Source organism: Motacilla alba, unplaced genomic scaffold (genome assembly GCF_015832195.1).
Source record: "Motacilla alba alba isolate MOTALB_02 unplaced genomic scaffold, Motacilla_alba_V1.0_pri HiC_scaffold_28, whole genome shotgun sequence".
Lineage (NCBI taxonomy): Eukaryota > Metazoa > Chordata > Aves > Passeriformes > Motacillidae > Motacilla > Motacilla alba.
This window is the reverse complement of record NW_024037374.1, coordinates 1,445,215-1,463,393: the sequence shown is the minus strand read 5'-3', so window position 1 is coordinate 1,463,393 and position 18,179 is coordinate 1,445,215. Positions and strand designations below refer to the sequence as shown.

Sequence of the window (18,179 nt, the reverse complement as noted above, 5' to 3'; positions counted from 1 at the left end):
GCTCCAAGGGGCTCCTTTTGGAGCGCTGTTTGTAGGGCCCCAAGAGAGGGGCTTCAGTCCCAGCAATGGCTCATCCTGGCCGCACTCGGCATCAACAGCTTTCTTTGGCAGTGTGAGAACAGGGATGTTGTGGCACTGAGGGAACAAAAGCAGTTCCCAGGGCTGCTCCTACAGAAACCAGGAGCTCCTTGGGCAGCAGCAGTGCCTGGGGCAGCCAGTGTTTGTGATGAGCTGCAGAGGAGCTGAGCCCAGGGGCTGCTGGCCAAGGCCGAGGCCCAAGGAGCATTTCTCAGCTGGCAGGGCGGCCTGAGAAGGGGAGGGGGAAATGCAGCAGCACAGGGCCCATGGAACCAAGGCACCATTGTGACACTGTGGGGCCCTGTGAGACCAAGGGAGCATTGTGACACTGTGGGGCCTCATGGAATCATGGAGAGCACTGTGACATTGCTGGGCCTCATGGAACCAAGGGGACCATTATGACACTTTGGGGTGTTATGGGACCACAGGGCCATTGTGACACTGTGAGACCCCATGGAGCCAAAAGTCCTTTTTGACATTTCAAGGCCTCATGGAACCATGGAGAAACCATTAAGAGACTGCACAGCCTCATGGAACCCAGGAGACCATTGGGACACTGTGAGGTCCTATGGAATAAGCAAAGCATTGTGACACTGTGAGGCCTCATGGAACCAGTGAAACCATTGTGACCCTGGGGGTCCCCACAGAACCAAGAGGACCATTGTGATACTGTGGGGCCTGGTGAAACCAAGAAGACCTTGTGACACTGCAGGGCTGCATGGAACCAAAGGTCCATTGTGACAATTCAAGGCCGCGTGTCATCAGGGGTCCATTGTGACACTGGGCAACCAAAAAAAAACCATTGTGACACTGCAGGGCTGCATGGAACCAAAGCTCCAGGGTGACATTGCTGTAATCAGTGGTGCATTGTGACCCTGTGCAGCCAAGCAAGACCATTGTGACACTACAAACCCCCAGGGTTCAAAGATCCATTTTGACACTGCAAGGCCCCATGGAATCATTGGGACCATTGTGACACTGCAGGGCCTTATGAAACCTAGAGGCCACTGTGACATTGTGGGACACCATTTAACCAAGGGTCCAGTGTGACACTGCCGGTTTTCTTCTAATAAAGGGGCCATTGTGACACTATGGGGCCCCATAAAACCAAGGGAACACAGAACAGCTCTGGCTTGTTTGGCCTCCCCTGGAATGCCTGACTGGTCCAGCTGACCTTGGCGTGTTGAGGGTCTCTTCTGATCTGCTGCTGAAATTCTGGGGCTCCATGCTTTCCTTGCTGTGAAAAAGAACTCTCCTTCTCCTCCAGGCACCGATGGCCAGAATTGGGATTTCACCTCCAAATTTCTTCATATGCAAGGATTGCTCCCATAGGAATATTGCCAGGACAAGTCTGGCTGGCAGTGGTTTTACAAGGGTCATTTCCCATCTGTCTCCAAAACACGGGGGAAGGCTCCGTGCTTTCCTTCCTATGGGAAAGAACTGTCCTGCTTCTCCAGGTGCCCATGGATGAGATTGGGATTCCACCTCCAATATTCCCTAAATCGAAAGACTGCTCCCTGACAAAATCTGCCATTGCTGACAAGTCTGGCTGGCCTTGGACCAGTGAGCCTCTCACCTGCCTTCCAAACACCGGGGCTCCGTGCTTTCCTTCCTATGGAAAAGAACTGTCCTTCTCAGCCAGGTGCCCATGGCCACTATTGGGGTTCCACCTCCAACATTGCCTACTGTGAGCGACTGGAGCAGATTGTTGCCTCAAAACATTTCATGTGTGAGGGAGGAAGGGGCAGGTCCAGCCTTGCCCTGCCCTGGAACCCCAGTATTATGTTTGCCTAATTGTCCAATCACCAATAAAAACCAAACAGAATTAAATGTAGCAGTAATTTTAATGAAGTAGTTCAGAATATATAAAATTGAATACACTCAAAATATTGACAATATAATTTGGTTAAAATGAGGAATAATCTGGTTCTGATAATAACGCATAAGTAAGAAAATTACCGTGGGTTACGGAGTGCAAGGGCTTTGGGACCCCTGCCACCTCATGTACAAGGTCATCAAGTTACAATTCCCCTTTTTATGCTGTGTGCCTTCACCATCTCCTCCCATTTTTGATTCGTCACATTCGTATTTCCACCCTCATCATCATCTTCATCCCACATGAGCCACCATTCTTTTAGGTGGTTGCAGCACTCTTTGGGGGTGGTCTGAGGAAGGTTTCTCCTCTTCCTCAGGTGTCCTTTATTTCCCCTTTGGATTACACATGCGCACCAAGCTGGTATAGTATGAGCCAAAACTAACATTATATGAGCCAATGCCATGTTCTAACATTAAAGCAATAAATCTCATCAAATTAACATGTTCCTGATTTCCACCCAAGTTTTCCCTCTCTTTCAGATAAATTTAGTAATAGTTATCTCTTACTCCTTCCTGTCCTGAACATCTGCAGGAGAATGGGGGGGGAGCGGACCCCTCCCCTCCCTTCTTCCTGGTATTTCACTTTTTAACCATTTTGTTATCGCCAAATAATAATTACTGTCTCAATATTGATTACTGTTTCAATTTTGTCAGCACGAATCACACCTATTTATCACAATTAGATATTAGGAAAAAGCTTTTACTGAAAAAGTGATAAAGTACTGGAATTGTCTGTCCTGGGAGGTGGGGGAGGATGTGTTTACAAAAAGACTGGATATAGTGCTGAGTGCCATGGTCTAGTTGAGATGGTGTTAGGGCATGCGTTGGACTTGATGATCTTCAAAGTCTCTTCCAACCTTGTGATTCTGTGATTCTGTGTTTGTGTGACATCACAGACCAGGCTGTGACACCACACAGTAGGCTATGACATCGCTGTTTTACTATGTGACATCACAGAGCAGGCTGTGACATCACAGTGTGGCAGTATGACATCACAGAGCAAGCTGTGACGTCACAGAGTGTACTGTGACATGATAGGGTGGCTGTGTTACATCACGGAAGGTGTTGTGACATTTCAGGCTGGTTCTGTGAGCCCACAGAGGTGCTGTTTGACATGCTGAGTGAGTTTTGACATCAGGATGTGACATCACAGAGCAGGCTGTGACATTCATTGGCTGGTTGTGTGACATCATTGAACAGGTTGTGATGTCACAAAGTAGGCTGTGACATCACAGGATGGCTGTGTGACATCACAGAACAGGCTGTGAGGCCACAGAGAAGACTCTGGCATCGTAGATGAGGGCTCTGTGCCATCACAGAGAAGCTGTGTGATGTCACAGAGAAGGCTGAGACATGACAGAGTGGGTTGTGACATCACAGAGCTGCCTGTGAAATCACAGAGTGTGGGAGGACAGATTGTCAAGAGAATAGAGATAGTGCTGAAGGCTATCTTGCTCTTGATAAATTGCAGCTGGACTAATTCCCAAAGAGTGGGAAAAGCCTTGCCCTTAATAGGATGTGTTTTTACAAAGAGTGGGTTTATAAAGGAGTGGGTTAGCTGGCCGAGAATCAACTGCAGTCTGCAGGCTGTGCTGTGGGGAAAAAGAGCTGAGCAGTTGTGTGAGGGAGAGACAGGGTCATGGTGGCTGTGCAAGGGGCAGGAAAGAGTTAGCTGGTGCCACAGAAGGAAGAGAGAAGGAGTCAGAAGGCTGCATGGAGTTGCCTGAGGGTAGTCTACAGACAGCAAGGTTTGAGAGTTTTTAGATAATAAGGGGCTGGCGCTTGGTCATGACCCAAAGTCACAGATGGGGGAAGGACCCAGGAAGACCATGGGGTATTTGAAGCTGACCACGAGGCAAGTGCACATCTTGATCCTACCTCCTCTTGGAATTTCCATCTGAACACTGCTGGAATCCAGGAGTTGGTAACTGTATGTGTACCTCTCTGTTTCTTTGTTTTTTCTCTCTTTCTGTGTCTTCTTCTTCTGTTTCCCTTCTCTTGCAAATTTTGATTAACATTAAATTGAACAGGCTTAGAGTTTGCGATGTTGAATGGGCCAAGTCAATGCTTTGAGAAGTGTTTTTTGTTGATTGAATGTCTGTCGTAGTTTGACAGGAGAAGATTTTTAAAAAGTAATACAAAACTTGTTGTGTAACTGACAATCTGTTAAACCACTAAGATACTGAACACGCCTCTGTGAAACACAGATGTTAAAGACAAAAAAACCCAGGAACCTCCTCTTTCTTCTCCAGTCATTAAAGAAGTAGCGGCCCTGGCCCCGGCCCCCATCTCAACCAAATGAAAACAAAATTAACCAAGCCAAACCAAACCAAGCAACCCTGCCGTGGGCTGAGCCCCTTCCTCCCTCCCCAGGCTGCCCCCCTCCCATCAGCCCCATTCTAACCAAACCAAACCCCAACAACTACCAACCAGGAAAACAAAAGAGGCTACAAAACCCCAACCAGAACAAAGCTAGCCACAGCTATTCAAATCTTACCATCAAGCCACCTCCCCCCAACACAACTCAAACCAAAAACCCTTACAACCTACAACCCACACAAAATAACCCTACAACTAAAATTTAGCACAAAAAAACTCCAAAAATTGATCATAAAACCAATCCAAACACAGGACAATCACAACTTCCATCACAACTTACTGGTGGATCAGGTGGTAATCCTTTCAATAGTTCAATCCTCTCTCAAGTAAAAGAAAAACAAAATATGAGCATATTAAAAAAAAACAACATAAAACCATCAAAGTCAGTAAAGAAGAAATTAAATCCCAATTAAAAAAGAAGAAAATATATCTCAGTCTTAAAATCAAAATCCTCTTTTAAGCTCTAAAGGAAAAAGCTCTTTTTCTTTATAACATATAAAACTACATAAAAAATTAAAATTATATCAAAAAACCCTTCCATATTTAAATAAACAAATGTTAAAAGAACTGTAATTTCATAAAAATTTTAAACAGAAAAAAAATAATCCAGTTACCCCAAGAGAAGGTCTCTATTCCCAGAGATAAAAATAATTTTAGAAGTAAATAATAAAAATTTTACCGTTAAACAACTCATCTTTAAATCAATACCCCATAAGTCAACATGGCCCATCAAAAAGCTGAAAAAAAGCTTGTAGCAATAAAAACAACTTCACAATAGCAAAGTTCCCCAGAAAACTGTTGTCCATGACAAAATTAAGAACCACAAAAAACCTAATTTTTCCTCTGGTAAAAAAATCACCATAACCTTAACAAGAAAAACTTGTCTCCAAAAGTAAACTAAAAAAGACTAATCTAGAAATAGTTAACTAGAAATTTTTAGTTTAGTTTTTTGACATGGTCAGTAAAAATAATTTGCAAAGAAAAAACAAGTGTCCTAAAGAGTTTATTTTAATTCTCACTACATTTTTTTCTTTTTAGTTACTTTTAATAAAATTTTCTTTCCAACCTTTTAAAATTTTAAACCTACTTTACCTTTCTCCTAATCCTATCTCACAACAAAATAAATACATAAATACTTAACCAACACTAAAACCCACCACACTCATCAATACATTAATTAGGAAATCTCATAATTAGAAAAGGTAAAATCAACAAACCAAAACCACTACAGTGTCATAATAAACCTTTTGCCAAAGGTTCTCTGATTTTACAATGTTGCCAGTAAAGGCTGTTTGGTTGTTTTGAGCTCCTGAGAATCTCTTCATGATATTTCCCCAGGGAGTCCAACTCAGAATACACACACAATTGTAATTACTTTTAAATGTCTCCTTCAGGGAGTTGTCTGGGGGATGGGGGTCAGGGCTTGTGTGTCCTGCTTGGCACAGCCCAGGCAGGGCTCTCCCAGCCACATTCCACACTCCATTTCCCAGCTGGAGCCGCTGGTGCCTCTGAGTTGTGCTGCCCCAGCCCCAGGGACGCTCTCCTTGGCTGCCCATTCCCCCACGGGCTCTGGCCAGGGATGGCCTCAGTGGGGGCTGCTGACATCCTCAGCAACTTGGAGGCTGCTGCTGAATTGTACTGCTGCAGAGGCTTGTTCAGCCTGCAGCTCTTCAGTGCAGGAATTCAGTGTCCCAGGGCTCATTAACATCCAATCACCTTCACAAGCCAAGCCTCAGGGAATAATTTAAGATTTCAAATCTTTTGTGGTTAATTAGACACATTACCGAAAACACTACAGATTCCAGCAGTATATTCAAACTGAATATATTCAATTTAAAAAGACAGTGAGAAATGATTTCTTTATGTCCTGTTTAGGTTTTGTTTCCTGTTAATACATTGATATGTGCAATCTCCACTTGACACTGAATCCAAGCACCTCCTCATGCAGTTTGAATAGATATGAAAATCGAGACCCTTCATGGCTGACAATCCATCAGACTCTGTCCCTACCCCCACCCCACCATTTCCCCCATCCAAGGCCTGGCACTCAGAGCAGCCTTGGAGCAGCAAATCTGAGCTCCCTCCAGCCCAGGCTGCACCTGCAGCTTTCAGCTCCTTGGCTCCAACTCCCACCTGCTTTCCTTGCAGAAGGAGCTGCCTGAGACACAGAGGGATGTTCATTTCTTGTCAGCCAACAAAGCCAAGGCAAGGCACAGCTCCATCAAATGCAAAAGTCATTCCTCTGCTGCATATTAAATCCCCCTTCCACAGCAGACTGTCTCAGAGCAATGGAAAACACCTTCTGTGCCCAGCACAGATCCCAAGGTCTCCCCAAACCCTCCCTGCCCCGATTCTGCCCAGATTTGCTCTTTGCACACACAAGTCACATGATTGCAGTATTTCTTGGCCTACAATCAGTATTTCCAGGAAATTTCTGTTCCTAGAGGGCAAATTTTGCAATTGTTAAAAAGTATTCTAATGATCTGGTTGATGGAGATGTGCTTTGATAATACGACCTGTTCAAGTATTAATACCGGTGCCCCTTTCCGGGCAGACATCAGCTGTGTGCCCATGAACAGGCAGTGCCACTTGTGCCCTGAGGTGCCCAGCTGGGATTGGATCTCTCTGTGCCCCATGGCCTCCCTGCTGGGCAGCCTCTGCCAGCTTCTGCAGAGCCCCTGGCACCTGTGGGGCTGCACAGACAGCCCTGCCCCGGGCTCTGCCGGCCTCTGGGCCAGCAGAGAGGCCGGCCAGGGCTGGCCATGGCCGGGAACAGGCCCTGAGCCCCGCAGGAGGATGGAGCTGGGCCACAGCCAAACTCAACCCAGGGCAAAGCTGGGCTCAGCAGCCAGGGCTGCCAAAGGCTGGGGACAGAGGCTGGCGGTGACAAATGTCCTGGGCCCCCTCCCTGCTCTGTCCATGCCACCAAGGGCACAGAGCAGCCTCCTCTCTGGGGCACTTGCCTGTTTTCAATGCTTTGCACAGGTACTGGCCCTGCCCCACAAGGCCTGCAGAACAAAGGAGACCCTTGTGAGAGCCTGGGGACAATGGAATCAAGGGGCCATGGCTCCCTTTCAGGGACTCTTGGAACCGAGGGAACAATTGTGACACTGTGGTGCCCCATGGAACCAAGGGACCCTGGTGACTCTGCAGGAACTTGTGTCACCAGGGCTCCACTGTGACACTGCAGCACCAAGGAATTCATTGTGGCACTCTGAGGCATCATGGAACCACAGAGGACACTGTGACCCTGCAGGGCCTTGTGGAACCACGCAGAGCATTGTGACAGAGCAGGACCTGGTGTCACGATGGGGCCATTGTGACACTGCAAGGCCCCAGGGAATCAAGGGACCAGTGCTGCTCCTCAGGGACTCATGGAATGAAGGAAACATGTTGGACACCATGGTGGCCCTTGGGACCAAGAGGCCACTGTGACACTGTGGAACCAAGGAGAGCATTGCTGCCCTGCCAGAGCTCATGGAACCAAGGATCCATTGAGACACTGCAGGGCCTTGGGGGACCCAGAGCCATTGTGACACTGCATGGCCCAAGGATACAAGGGACTTTGTGACACCAAGGTGACCCATGGAACAAAATGGACATTGTGACACCTGAAGGCCTCATGGAATCATGGAGATCATTCTGACACTCTGGGGCTTCATGGAACCAAGGGGACACCAAGTTAGCTGGAGGGTAGGAGGGCTCTGCACAGGGCCCTGGACAGGCTGGATCCCAGACTGAAATCCAGCAAGGTGAGGTTTAACAAGTCCAAGTGCCGGGTCCTGCACTTTGGACGCAACAACCCCTGCAGCACTACAGGCTGGGGACAGAGTGGCTGGAGAGCAGCCAGGCAGAAAGGGAGCTGCAGGGACTGATGGGTAGCAGGTTGGACATGAGCCAGCAGTGTGCCCAGGGGGCCAAGAAGGCCAATGGCTCCTGGCCTGGATCAGGAATGGTGTGGCCAGCAGGAGCAGGGCAGTGATTCTTCTCCTTTGCTCAGCACTCACTGGGCAGCACCTCGAGTGCTGTGTCCACTTCTGGGCCCCCAATTGAGGAAGGACATGGAGGGGCTGGAACGTGTCCAGAGAAAGGCAACAAGGCTGGGGAGGGGTATGGAGCATTAGTCCCGTGAGGAGTGGCTGACTGAGCTGTGGTTGTTTATCCTGGAGAAGAGGAGTCTCAGGGAAGACAAGGCGGTGTCAGGGCCCTGGTTGGACTTGATGATCTCCAAGGTCTTTTCCAACCTGCTGATTCTGGGATTCTCTGAAACTACCCTTGGAGCACTTGCACAATGATCCCAGGGCCTCCTCTTCAGAAGCTCCAGCAGCCCAGGTGCCTCAGCTTCTCCTGCCAGCCCCAAAGCCCATCCTGTCAGTCCTGGAGAGCCTCTGCAGCTCCTCCTCCTTGCCCAGAACAGGGAGCCCCACAGGCAGACACAGCAGCCCAGATGGGCCCCCCTGGCCTGGGGTGCCTGTGGCAAGGGAGCAGCAGGAGGCACTGCAGGAGCCTGCAGACAATTCCTGCAGCACTTGGAGGATGATCCTGCTCCCCAAGGGCCGTTCCCATGGTGCCAAGTCAGGATCTGCAATGGGGAGTGGGGCCAGAGAGGAAAGGGCAAACAGGGATGGGCTGTTTGCAGGGCAGGGAACAGGGCTGGGCAACAGGAAAAAATCTGTGCAAGGGAAGAGGAAAGGAAGCAAAGGTGAAGCCAAGGAAATGCTCAGGGCAGTTTGGGGGTGGCTGCCAGGCAGCCCTGGCTCTGAGCAACAGCGTCTGCAGTGGGACAGGAAACTCCCAGCTGATGGGAACAAACTTGCTGGCTGACTGCAGAGGCCAGGACAAAGCTGAGTGCTTTCCCTGGTGTCCCCCAGCCCTTGGTGGCCCCAGGGGCTGATGGCATTTGTGCTCCCTCAGGTTCATGTCCCCACAGCAGCAGCATGGGGGTGCTCCCGCCTGCTCTGTGCAATGCAAACAGGGGCTCCTGAGCCAGTGCTGCCGTGCCTGTGCCTGCAAGGATGCGGCACCTGTGTGAGCTGGGGGAGAGGCCAGGGCTGCAGAGGGGAGATGGTGTTGGCAGCTCCATGAGGACACTCTGGGACGCTGCCCTGGGCTGTGCAGCGCACTGGGGTAGGATCAGCCCCTGCTCTGCTGCTCCTTCACTTCTCCCCCAGGGCCCTTGCAGAGCCCCAGCCATGCTGTTTGCCCCCAGCCTGCCCATGGCCACCCTGGGGCTGCTCATGGGGGTTTTCTGTGCTCAGCATTGGCCTGGGTGTGTTCTTGAGAGAGCCTGGGCAAGGAGGCTGCAGCCCCCAGGCCCTGGCCTGAGGCGTCAGCGCTGCCCCAGCAGTGCCCATGGCCTGTCCCTGCTGCAGCCCCGGCACTGCCACCCCCAGCACTGTGCCCGGCCCCGAGAGCACTCAGCCCCTACAGCAACACCAGGGCCACCAGGGCAGCGGGGCAGGGCCACGGCAGCAGCACTGGCAACACCAAGTGCTGCTGCTGCTGCTGCTGGGCACAGCTGCTGGGCCAGCACTGATCTGCCCCCAGCTCTGCACACAGACATTGCTGCTGCAGCTCCAGAGAAGGCAACCAAAGGGCATCTCTGCAGAAAACTCTGCTGGGAGATCCTTTAGTCCCTTTAAAGCCACCAAGAGTGCAGCCCCTCATTGACACAGTCTGTGGCCACAGGGAACGTGGAGAGAAACAAAATGAGAAATGGCACAAATAATGACATTCCTTTGTGGGCAATATGAAAAATCTAGAACAAAGAAAAATCAACTCCAAAACAAAACCAACAAGAGGTATCAAAGATGACTTTTATTGAAAATGATTTGCAGAAATTGGCCAGCAGTTTAATGTTTCTGAAACCATCCAGTCATCAGTGTCCACACTGCAGCCTTGAGCTCCTGGTTCCTCAGGCTGTAGATGAGGGGGTTCAGGGCTGGAGTCACCACCGAGTACAGAACTGACAGGGCCAGATCCAGGGATGGGGATGAGATGGAGGGGGGCTTCAGGTGAGAAAATATGGCAGCGCTGATGAACAGAGAAACTACGGCTAGGTGAGGGAGGCAGGTGGAAAAGGCTTTGTGCCGTCCCTGCTCAGAGGGGATCCTCAGCACAGCCCTGAAGATCTGCACATAGGAGAAAACTATGAATACAAAACAGACAAAATACAGACAGGCACTAACTGCAATGAGCCCAAATTCCCTGAGATAGGATTTGGAGCAGGAGAGCTTGAGGATCTGAGGGATTTCACAGAAGAACTGGCCCAGGGCATTGCCATGGCACAGGGGCAGGGAAAATGTATTGGCCGTGTGCATGAGAGCATTGAGAAAGGCACTGGCCCAGGCAGCTGCTGCCATGTGGGCACAAGCTCTGCTGCCCAGGAGGGTCCCGTAGTGCAGGGCTTTGCAGATGGACACGTAGCGGTCGTAGCACATGGTGGTCAGGAGGAAATACTCTGCTCCAAGGAAGAAATAAGTCAGAAATAACTGTGCAGCACATCCTGTGTAGGAGATGTTGCTGGTGTCCCAGAGGGAATTGTGCATGGCTTTGGGGACAGTGGTGCAGATGGAGCCCAGGTCAGTGAGGGCCAGGTTGAGCAGGAAGAAGAACATGGGCGTGTGCAGGTGCTGGCCGCAGGCTACGGCGCTGATGATGAGGCCGTTGCCCAGGAGGGCAGCCAGGGAGATGCCCAGCAAGAGGCAGAAGTGCAGCAGCTGCAGCGGTCGCGTGTCTGCCAATGCCAGCAGGAGGAAGTGGCTGATGGAGCTGCTGTTGGACATTTGCTGGGGCTGCACATGGGGACCTGCTCATGGAGAAAGGACAGTGAAGAAGAGACACCTGTAACCAAAATCAAAACCATCTCCCACAGACCCTCCTCTGTAAAACACACGGACATGCTTCTTTGGGTAAGAGTTCTTAGTTTATTTATAAGCTCCCCCCATGTCTCTCCTGTTGTTCTTGGATATCAGAAACCCTCAGCATTTCTGCTGCCCTCAGGAAGACTAGACTGAGTTCTGTGAGGTAAAGTGTTGAGTGGAGAGTGAGGGGAGATGGTCTGTCAAATTTTGCTTGGGAGTTTCTCTGGGCTTTTACTTTTCTAAAATGAGGGATGTTCACATTCCCATGTTTTCTTTAAAAATCCCCAGGAACTGCAGAGAGCAGATGGATCCACCACAGCCCAGCTCCACATTTGTAGCCAAGGACTCACGTTGCTCATTTCACCAACCCAGTAGCATTTTCAGTGCCAGAACACCTCTGCCTCTCCCCATCAATCTTATAACCCAGAGATGCTCTAGGACAGGTTTACACCCTGGATTGCAGCTCCCAGCTTGGCCTGAAATCTCAGGGAGACTTCCAAGGGTCCTTATGATGGCATTGGATTGAGGGAGATGCAGCTCCTTCCCTGGCTGCACTGACAGCATTGCCCAGAGCCGGGCACTGGGGACAGCATCACCCTGAGCCAGCTGTGCCCCCTGCCAGAGCCCCCAGTGCCGGGCAGCTGCTCCCAGCCCTGTGCTCTGCAGAGGGAACTGGGCCCGGGGCTGCAGAGCTGCCCCACGGCTCTGCTGCAGCTCTGCCTGCACAGGAGGGGCTTCACGCCTTGGACCCCCGGCCCTGAGGGCAGAGGCTTGGCTGGGGGGACAGGAGGGAGGGGGCTTGTTCAGAGCCAGGGGCTGCACTGGAGGGGCGTCCGGGGACATCTCTCAACTCTCCCTGCCACAGCATTTCTGGGTTTTGTTTTCTCTCCTTCCCTGATCTTCTCTCAGCTTCCTGGAGATTTTCCTCCTGCAGCTGTTTCCCTGTGCCTGATCTCTCCCTGCCAGCACTCACAGACCCCAAATCTCTGGGCACTCTCCTTGGCCTGAGAGAAGCCTGCCTGTTTGCAGGGCACTGGCTGGGGGCAGGTTCTGTTTGCAGCTTGGAGAAAGGACAGCTCAGACTGAGCCTGATGGGTCCAGCAGAGGGGATGCTGCTGCTGTCCATGGGCAGAGAGGCTGAAAGCACATTAGGGATCTCCTGTGAATCTGCTGATCATTAAAAGTAACCATTCAGGTGTGTCAGGAACATGTCAAAATTCATAACTAATAATTCATAATCAAGATTTAATATTTATCCCCCCTTCCTGCCATTTTCCAATAGTAGGAAACTGAATACAAAGTCTTTGGAAATTTTCTCATTTCTATCAAAATCCTTGTCCTGGAAATATTCTATGACTGATCAGAAACCCCTCAGCATGTCAGAGCCTCATGAGCATTTCACCTCCCCTGCACCAGAAATCCTCAGAGTTGTACTCACAGAGTCTGTAGGCATTGGGATGTTCCAGCTGTAGGAGATCACTGCAGGAGCTGCAGCTGCATTGTCCTGCAGCCAGAGGTTCCTGTGCCAAGAGCTGCCAGGGATTCTGCCCCAGGCACTTCTCAGCACCTTCCAGCCCTGACTGATTGAAGCTCTCTGTGCCTCTGGGCTGTGCCTGGGCTGGCTGCAGGCAGTGCCCCAGCCCTGCTGGGCTGGCAGAAGAGCTGCTCAGCAAGAGAAATGTGCTTTTCAAGCTCTTCTTGGTTCCCAGGAGCTGCCTCTGTGCCAGGAGCCCAGCCCAGCTCATCAGCACAGACACAGCACAAGGACTTTAATGACCCTCTGGGGCTTTGTGCTCAGGCCCTGAACATCAGTCCCTGAGAGGCAGCTGAAGAAACCTCTGCAGAACTCCAAGTCAGAATCACACTCCAAAGTTTCTTGGACTTTTAATGGGTCCCAGTGAGGGACACGACTGAGAAAGTGTCCCCAGGCCCCAGGCAGAGCAGAGAACTGCAGGCAGTGATGACAGGTGGGGACAAAGAGAAGCCAAGTCTTGGTGCCCTGGGGCACAGCAGGCTCTGTGCCAGCAAGGGCTGGCAGGAGACACCTTGTCCTGAGGCACTGGGGCCTCCTGGCACAGCCCCAGCCAGGCTGGCCACTGGCAGCCCCTTGTCCTGCCCTCAGCAATCCCCCCCTAGCCCACATGCCAGTGGCCTCAGGGATCTGCTGGAAGGAGTCCCTGGGGAGCCTTGCTCAGCAATGGCCCTGGGGGCTCCTTCATGCTCCCAGGGACTGCGGGTTTTTCAAAGGACTTTGGGTTTGGCTTTTGCCTTGGAGTCTCTGAGAGGTTTGTGCAATCATGGCCTCCAATGATCTGCTGTAATTAGTCCCTGGAGAGGCTTTGTCAGTAACAACACTCAGTGGGGCTCATTAATGCTTCAAGGTACTTTAGTTTTTTTAAGCTACTTGGTGTTTCCCTTTTGATACAGACTATGTGAGAAAGATTGTGCAGTCACAGCCTCCAGTTATATGCCTTAATTAGTCCCTTGAGAGCCTTTATCAGTAATGACACCTAGTGGGGCTCATTATGTTTCAAGGTACTTCAGTTATTTTGAGGTACTTGGTGTTTCCCTTTTGGTACAGACTCTGTGAGAGGTTTGTGCAATCATGGCCCCAATTATCTGCTTTAACGAGTCCCTTGAGAGCTTTGTACTGACAGTCAGTGGGGCTCATTAATACTTTGAGATACTCAAGGTTTTTAAGGTACTTTGGGTTTTCCTTCCCACACTGAGTCTCTGAGAGGTTTTTTTCTGCCATCCTGGCCTCCAGTTTTCTCCTCCAAGGAGTCCATGAGGAGCCTGTGTTGGGGATGGACCTCAGTGGGACCCATGCATGCCTCAAGACACTTTGGGTGTTTCTTGTGATTTTGACTCCTGCAAAGGTTTGTGCAATCTCCTCTCAGGCCCTGAGGTTCCAGAGCTCAGCTCCAAATGCACAACGGGGCTCATTAGGATCAAGCAAGTCCTAACAAACCATGGCCCTGCCTTGATTTCCCTCTGGTCTGGGGCAGTTCATGAGGAAGTTTTCCTGCTGCTGTTATGGTGAAATATTTCAAAGAGGTTCTATGAAAGATGCATTCCTATTTTAAAGGGTGTATTTTATTAATGTTCTCTTTAGAGAAGAGGTGATTGCAGCATTCTGTGACTGATATTGATCCAGAGATTCTGCTAAGGAGGTTTGCCCTGGTCAGGGAAGCTGTGCCTTGAGCTCTGAGCCAGTGTGAACAACCTTGCTCCACATTCCCCAATCTCATCCTATCTCTCTTCACTCACCTGGGTCCCGCTTTGCTTGGAGAACTGGCTGCACACAACTAAAAGGGGTTTTTTTCCCTTTTTAATTTTTCTTTTTGGAAACAATCTAAAACTCCTCCATTTCCCCATTGAAAACAGAGACCTGCCTTGAGTGTGTGCCATCCCAAGCTGCCACCGAGCAGGCTCCTCTTCCCTAAGGCAGAGATATGCAAGGAATGTTTTAGACCTTTGGACTCCTTGGCTCCACAAGGCCTTTTTGTGTTGCCATGGACTCTTGGTTCTTTCAGGTTCTGTAGTGTCACAGTGGATATTTGGTTCCATGGGGCCCCAGAAGGTCATCATGGTCTTTTTGCTTCCATGAGGCCTTGCTCTGTCACATGGACTTTGGATTCCTTGAGGTTCTGTACTCTCAACAATGATCTCCTTAGTTCCAAAGGGTCTCAATGGGCCCTTGGTTCCACGAGGTTCCTCTGTGCCAAAATGGAACCCTTGGTTCCATGTGTCCCATGGTGTCACCACCATGGTGTCACCTCCATGGTTCCACAAGGCCGTGCAGTGTCACAATGGCCCACAGGGTTCATGAGGCCCCACAATGTTGTGAAAAACACAGTTGACTCTTTAGAACTTTTAAAAGTTTAATCAAGGATAAAAGAAGGACAAATGAGTGATCAGCACTGGGATGCTTTTGGTGAATGGCCAAAGAGCACCAGGTAGCTTTAAATCATGCTCTTTATATACAGCTACATTGCTGGGGTTACATGCATATTCATTAGCTTCTACATTATTCAAGCATTCTTGAAAGCTGTTGTTGTATCAGGGACTCCTTTGATTTTGGCTTTTACACCCTGACTTATCTGCAGGACATCCTGGGATCAAGTCAATCTATTTTATTCCTTCCCATGGTTTCATCCCAGTTGTTTCACACTTCTCTGATAAGAGGAGCTAACCAGCTCTTCCCCAGTCTTCTCCATGCTCTGTCTTGTGTCACTGTTATCTTATCACCTGTAAAGCCCTGGATGGCTTTACACTGTTCTCTTAGTTACACAAAAGCCTTTTAGCATCTTCTATTTTGCTAAGGTCTACAGTACAATACGTTCATCACATCACTATTTCTATAATTGATACACAGATATCATATTCATTACACTACTATGAGCTATACAGTGCATCCTTAAACTGACAGATTATGTTATTTGTCCTGGTTTAGGGCAAATTTGGGAGAAAACCTCCAAAAGGTGGTCCCCCCAGAAAACAAACCCACGCAGCCCCCCCCCCCAACCGGTTTGGGAAAAATTTCCTTGGAGAGAAGTGGAAAAATTCCCTGTTTATTTAACAGGAAAGCATTCCCCAGCACAAAACGTGAACAATACCAGATGACAAAACTGATTCGCTGCTCTGAAGAGATGACAAATTCAGAAAGTCTCTCTGGTGGGTGGTCGCTCTGTTATCATCCCTCCAGCGCTGGGAAAGGCTGCTGCCCAGAGTAGGCCCTGGTGGGCTACAAAGGGCGAGCTCTTGGTGCTCTCCAGGTCCCAGTCCAGAGCAGGTTCAAATGTTCCAAGAAAAGGGAAAAGAAAAAAAAAAAACAGTCCAGGGAAAGCTTCTCTGCCTCAGCTAGCTCAACTAACTAAAAAGCAAAGGAGGGCTCTGGTCCGTGCCCAGAGAACACAGTGGAGCAGAATGTGGAGGAGTGCTGCTTTTAGAGGAGTGAGTGCAGTCTCTGATAACAAACTCCACACTTCTTCTTCTCCCCACCTTCGGTCTCAGAACCAGTCTTGAAGGCACAGAATATAATATCCAGCATAAATGGAACAGACGATTGAGGATACAAGAATCATAAAGTCTCCCTAGGACATTCTACCCCTTATCCCCATATCCTCAACTTACTACCAAAACTAATATATATTCTAACTCTACTCACACATACATCATGCATTTTATTCACGTAAAAACTTCCATCCGCCCCACCCAAAAAATTACAAGCAATACCCATCATGCCCCTGTCACATCCCCACACCGGACCACTGAATCCAGGCCCCAGACTGCAGAGCTGCAGGATTCCCCACTTTCATTTTCCTCACTGAAAACTCCATCTTTCACTTGCTCAGACCTTCGGCACTCACACATTTCCTTCTATTTCATGTCTGTGTGGTTAACTGAACAGACAATGGCAGTAACATCAAGCAGTGATATTTGCATATCATTCTCACGCCACAATCAGATGTCCCTGAGGTACACATCGTGTTGTTCCATCTCTCTGCATTATCCACCATGTGCAACCTGGTCCCTGAGAAAAGACAACCCCAAAAATGGGTTTGTTTGTACTCAAGGCAGAACTGATCTACACTGTCTTCCCCAACAAACCTCTGACATGTACCACTGGGACATTATCTCCTTTTGTAATATTCAGGGACTCAGACTGAGCAGGACCTGCTTGCTTGGTGGAACCTCGGGTGTTAACTAACCAGGTGGCCTTTGCTGAATGCTGCTCCCAGTTTTTGAAAGATCCCCCACCCAAGGCTTTCAACTGGGTTTTTAGGAGTCCATTGTACCTCTCCACTTTGCCTGCAGCTGGTGCATGGTAGGGGATATGGTACACCCACTCAATGCCATGTTCCCTAGCCCAGGTGTTGATAAGGCTTTTCTTGAAATGAGTCCCATTGTCTGACTCAGTCCTCTCAGGGGTGCCATGATTCCACAGGATTTGCTTTTCCAGGCCCAGGATGGTGTTCTGGGCAGTAGCGTGAGGCACAGGATAGGTGTCCAACCATCCCGTGGTGGCTTCCACCATTGTCAGCACGTAGTTCTTGCCTTGGCGTGTCTGGGGCAGTGTGATGCAGTCAATCTGCCAGGCCTCCCCATACTTGTACTTGGACCACCGCCCACCATACCATAGGGGCTTCACTCGCTTGGCCTGCTTGATGGCAGCACACGTCTCACAGTCATGGATAACCTGAGAAATGCTGTCTATGGTCAAATCCACCCCTCAGTCCCGTGCCCATTTATAGGTGGCATCTCTGCCCTGATGGCCTGAGGCATCATGGGCCCATCGAGCTAGGAATAATTCTCCCTTGTGTTCCCAATCTAGGTCTATCTTTGACACCCCTATCTTTGCAGCCTGGTCTGCCTGCTCATTGTTTTGGTGCTCCTCATTGGCTCTCCTCTTGGGGACATGGGAATCTACGTGGTGGACCCTCATGATTTATTAAAATATGGATATTGATCTAGTACTGATATCCAACTGTGACGGACAAAAACTCTCTAACAGTTTAAAGTTAGAAAGTGTATGTTTATTGTGATGTCGGGCAGTGTGCGGGATAGCTCCCAAATACACACTGCAATTTACAGGTGATTACAGAGCTCTTTTATCTATGCAAGTATTGAATACCCAAAATACCAATACATATTCATGATTTTGGTACATCCCATTCCCTGCTTCATATGTTAATTAGTTCAAAAGCTATTAAGCATGCGTAGTGTGTTCCTTGAAATGGGTCGGTGGTCGCTTACATGGGAAGGGGTCCCAAAATTAAGAAGTAAATGTAGTCTTCCTTGTTCTGACCTTTCTACCTTTTCAATGCAAATATGACAAATGAACCCTTGGAAGAACTCCCATTCCTTGTCTTCAATTGGTTTCAGAGCAGAGGAGGCCCACAACTGTCTTATGTTCCTCAAATCTTTTTGTCACTTTCTATATTCTTCATTATAAACCCAGCTAACCAAACATTATGTTGA

The 18,179-nt window shown here is 49.4% G+C and overlaps 1 protein-coding gene and 1 pseudogene across 1 annotated transcript; one reads left to right on the top strand and one right to left on the bottom strand.

The window, feature by feature from the left end:
* LOC119696322 overlaps positions 1-18,179 on the top strand; it is a 2,199,709-nt pseudogene that overhangs the window by 1,614,565 nt on the left and 566,965 nt on the right.
* LOC119696364 (olfactory receptor 14J1-like) lies at positions 10,173-11,117 on the bottom strand. The gene has a single exon (XM_038126074.1). It carries the CDS (start codon positions 11,115-11,117, stop codon positions 10,185-10,187), a length of 933 nt encoding a protein of 310 aa, XP_037982002.1. The 3' UTR covers positions 10,173-10,184.

Coding starts and splice junctions, on each gene's coding strand:
- LOC119696364 (XM_038126074.1), bottom strand. CDS start 11,117: ATGTCCAACAGCAGCTCCATCAGCCACTTCCTCCTGCTGGCATTGGCA.